The 4613-nt window shown below is 38.2% G+C and overlaps 1 protein-coding gene across 1 annotated transcript in view; it reads right to left on the bottom strand.

The window, feature by feature from the left end:
- Positions 1–1344: 1344 nt before the first annotated feature.
- The window catches only part of LOC103139118 (cationic trypsin-3-like), a 9850-nt gene continuing 6581 nt past the window's right edge, over positions 1345–4613 (bottom strand). Inside the window, exons 1-6 of the mRNA XM_007553596.2 lie at positions 3091–3279; positions 2708–2885; positions 2425–2628; positions 2025–2137; positions 1790–1923; positions 1345–1708 (exon numbers count right to left, since the gene is read on the bottom strand). Of these exons, the coding sequence (XP_007553658.1) occupies positions 1553–1708; positions 1790–1923; positions 2025–2137; positions 2425–2628; positions 2708–2885; positions 3091–3127 (822 nt within the window). The 5' untranslated portion in view covers positions 3128–3279 and the 3' untranslated portion in view covers positions 1345–1552. Of the gene's footprint in view, positions 1709–1789; positions 1924–2024; positions 2138–2424; positions 2629–2707; positions 2886–3090 lie in introns of the transcript that reaches the window.

Here is a 4613-nt window from a genome sequence, read left to right as displayed (position 1 = left end):
ACATAGTTCAGCATATTTAAATATGCTTAGTGGCTATAATAATAGAATAGGAATGGAGTATTCTGATATCGATGTATGAAGAGCATATTACAAAGCACACAGCCGTTCATAATTTATTTAATAAATTATTTAGTAATATCAATACATATTTTATATAACTATACAAACACTAATAAATAAAGATTAATAATGGCACAAATAAATAATGATTAATACTGAATTATATATATATATATATATATATATATATATATATATATATATATATATATAGCTGACTGTATAGCTCAGTGGGTAGACACCAGTCTACCCACCCGGGAGACCAGGGTTCGAATCCAGGCTGGGGCGAGTTACAACAGTGCAATTGAGCTATGCAGTGTGGGTCCTTAGGCAAGGACCCTTGGAGCTATATAGCCTACCTCATACCATGAGAGACATTGATATGCATAACATGCCATACTCGATGGGGCTGTGGAAAACCACCCTTGAAGCCAACCGCAAACCACTTGCACAAGTGTCCATCAAATGTGGCATATACCAAGGAGATGCTCTGTCCCCACTGCTGTTCTGCATAGGTCTGAACCCCCTCAGCCAAATCATCAACAAGACTGGCTACGGATACCGACTTAAGAATGGGTTAAGACTCGGAAGCTACTAACCATGCATGGAGGGTTCCACCCCAAATCCAGCACCCTGAGACTGTACACGAGCCGTAAGGACGGAGGCAGAGGACTAGTGAGTGTGAGAGCCACTGTCCAGGATGAGACATCCAAGATCCAAGATGAAACATCCAAAGCCAATGACACTTTGATTAACTGCAATAGAAGAAAAGTTTCTACAATAATTTTGTATATTAAATTTGTGGCAACCAGAAGTTGCCATTAATTAGCTTTACCTGTTTTTACATATTTTCTTAAAACGTCTTTCATTCCAAATTTTGACTTTAAAACTTTTTTTAATTATTGAACTTGTATCTTTACTATTTTTTAGTATTTTTAAGTTATTTGGATTTTATTATGTGTTAATTGTATTATGTGAATTCTGTTTCATTATTTTTGTTTACAGCTCTTTTGTCTTATTTATTTATTTAATTTCGAACAGACATAGTTCTAGAGAACATAGTTTAAATTTCTCTAGAACTAAATCAGGAATAGTAATTTCAGAGTTTAGATGCTGCATGTTCATTTCTGATGTAAAATAAAGACAAAAAATGAATAAATTACTTCTGGTGTTCAACTTTATGTGATCTAAAACTCATGACTCATCTAAAACTAGATTAATTTCAGGGAAAATATCAACTGGACAAAATGAACCAAGAATGTAAAGACAATCAACCAGGAAATGTTTCTTTTTCATGCATTTATTGATTTATTTTCCATTTCTGAGACAAAGAAAAGCTCCATTATTGGTTCTCACAGGGAGGTCAAGGTCAGGTGAGAAAAAACAAAACTACTAATCCATCCTAATTCTACAAACCTGGAACAAACGGATGAAGATACAAATATAAAATTATATCAGAGGAAATTTGATGAGAATTTTATTTCATGATAGTTTATGTTTTAACAAGCCCAGTTGTTTGACGTATCCAATCTATGTATTCACACACATCCATAATGAAAGCTGATATGGCACATGCATAATGGTTGTTACTTCCAGCAATCACACCATAAATCTTCCCTTTGAAGGTCACTCCTCCACCAGAGTCGCCCTGTGGGAAAATAAATATTTATATTGTAAAACTGAGAAAGCTTCTATTCAATGTTCAGAGAAATTAAAGACACCAACTTACAGGAGAAGAATCCTTGCCCGCCTCTTGAACACAGAATCTACGATTGTGCCCTTCATAATTCTGGAGACAAGATGAACAGTCATCAACTGTCATGTCGACACACTGAAGATGTGGTGGAATAGGAGCATTGGTCACTGTAGAGAAACATGAGAATCATAAACATGTCCTTTTCTCCACCTTCTCTGTAGAGACAGAAACAAAGATTTTATTCTCATAACTTCAACATTTCTCTCACCTCTCTCATACATGGGGGAGGATTTCATTTTTCCAGAAATGAAGGTTTTCAATGTTCCATAAAATGAGCCGGTTGTCATTGCTCCCTCTCCTGCCAGCTCAACAGAATCACCTCTAAAACACAATAAGAATAAAATGTAAAAATACAAGATATAGAAAATTAATTATGAAGAACAAAGAAAGAACAGAAAATAAATCCAAGAAGGACTTCATCCTCCTCCAGTCCTCAGTGTCCTGTGTCCATTACATGTGTCTCTGGTCCAACACACCTGAGCTGAACGGGTTCTGGTTCTGCTGGTGGCCTGATTACCTGACTCAGGTGTGCTGAAGCAGAAGCAGCAGGACTGGAGGAGTGGAGACAGAAAACCTGAAGTCATGTTTTTGATCAGAGATAGACTTACTTTTGAGGACGATTTCTGCAGTCTGGCAGCGGGACAGGATTGACATTTGTTACTGGTCTCTGAAGCCTCATCAGCATGATGTCATGCTGCTGGCCGTTGTCAGTATAAACCACCCGGTAGTTTTGGTTGGGTTGGATTATCTGATCGTCCTGCTGAGGATTCCTTTGACCCCGTGGATGAACTCTGAGCATTGCTGCCATAGTCCTGCGGAACAGGTTAGATTTTAATGAACACACAGAAAACCTGATCATCTGCAGATAAAACTGTCTTGTTTCTTTCTCACCGTCCTTGCAGCCAGCAGTGAGCTGCAGTCAGGATCCACTCAGGGTGGATCAGAGATCCTCCACACACAAAATGACCATTAGCAGTGATTCTTACATGATAAAGACGCTCGTTGTTGTTACAGTCATGACCTCCAATGATTCTCTTCTGCAGAGAAACATCTGAGTTCACTGAAACACCTGAAGAAGAAAAAGAAGGATTTTATTCAGAAACCAGGTACAAACATGGTGGCTGGAACAGAAAAAGGATAAACAGTTAAAGATTAAAAAGCATCACAGTTTCGGTCTGAAACAGAGTCAGAGGGAAGTTTGAGAGTCACAGAGAGGAGCAGCCTCCCTGGAACCAGTGGAAGTGTCTCCAGTGTCTCCAGTGTGTCCAACTCACCCAGCCCCAGCAGCAGCAGAACCTTCAGCAGAGCCATTGCTGGTCCAGATTCCTGTGAATGTCTGCAGTCCTGCAGCAGCTTTTAAACTCTGTTCACAACTTCCTGCTGGACAGGAAGCCACCAATCACAGGACGTACACCGATCTGTCCAATCACAGGATGGACACCGATCTGTCCAATCATAGGACGGACACCGATCTGTCCAACCACAGGACATGGGTCTCTTCCAGGCTGGCTGGACCGCCCCTTACATCTGATCCACGGCTCTCCAGTTTTCTGTACGTCAGACAGTTTTTATTTCTGGCTGCTCTGTCAGTTTCAGTCCAAATGTTTTCATGACAAAGTAAAGAGCAAAGTGAGCTGAAGATTTGTAGGATTCCTTTAAATTTGGTCGATTAAAACATGGTTAAAACAAGGTTAAAACATGGAAGAGCTACCAGTATGTGAAAACATTCATTAAACTCAACTTGACAACCTGAGACAGATTATCCTTCACTGAAGCATCTACTGCCAGGTTTCCAGCAAACAGCTTGTTGGCGAACACATTGCTAAAACTCACTAAGGTCACCAAACTCTTGGACAGTTATATCTTCTGCTTCAACTCAGGTTGTAAAATCAAGTTTAAAACTGTCCTCAGTCAACATGTCAATACTTTGTGTGATCAATTATATAAAGTGGTTCCTTTGTTAGCACCTGTCACAGTAGCAGCATGTAGTTAAACTGTCATACAAAGTCATTATACTCTGTAACTAGTTTTTTATTAACCCTTTCATGCATGAATTATGATGCTTTGTGTCAAGATTTTTTCCATTGTTTGTTGTTAAGGCATAAAAAGGTAGGACAACATTGTTTTTTTTATTTTTTAGGTGATTAATTGTAATTTTCTCCAAATACAAAGTTGATATTTGAATAATCCATCAGTAGTATTGTTCTTTAGCAGTCATCTGATGTCATGTCACAATATTTTTTTTTACCTGCAAGAGTTAGAAGGAGGGTCTGGGTCGGTCGGCTGTTGTTTTGTCTGTCGCCCATATTTGATTTAACAAAAATAATTTCTTGCATTTGCAGCTGATGGCCAGTAGTTGATAGTGTATTTTATTATGCATTAGTGTCCACTTCAGTGGTCTGTGTGCATTTATAACATAAAAATCCACAAGAAGCACAAGAAAATGGCTTTTAGATAGCTGTTCTCTGTAGTGACCACTATGGTTAACATGATGTCGAACATGTAGTTCTTAATGTAGATTCATTACAATATGTCACATGAAATAATTTAAACATATTGTGATTTTTTTTAAATGCTTGAGTTTACACATTCAGCCTGACAGGAATTCACAAGTTCCTGCACAACTGAGGCTTCAGATATATTTTAATGCCAATTTTTAATACTGACCTAAAATATATAGGGGTATCCATTAAACAGGATAATATTCTATGGATAGCCTGACCAGAGCATTTGGTCAGAGTCTTAGTGGAAATTTCTCTCAGGTTCAGGTTAGAGGAGCAGGTAAAGGTTAAGAGTC

Source organism: Poecilia formosa, unplaced genomic scaffold (assembly GCF_000485575.1).
Source record: "Poecilia formosa unplaced genomic scaffold, Poecilia_formosa-5.1.2 Scaffold57, whole genome shotgun sequence".
NCBI lineage: Eukaryota > Metazoa > Chordata > Actinopteri > Cyprinodontiformes > Poeciliidae > Poecilia > Poecilia formosa.
Note: the sequence above shows the minus strand (reverse complement) of the source record. Positions and strands in the feature narration are given on the sequence as shown.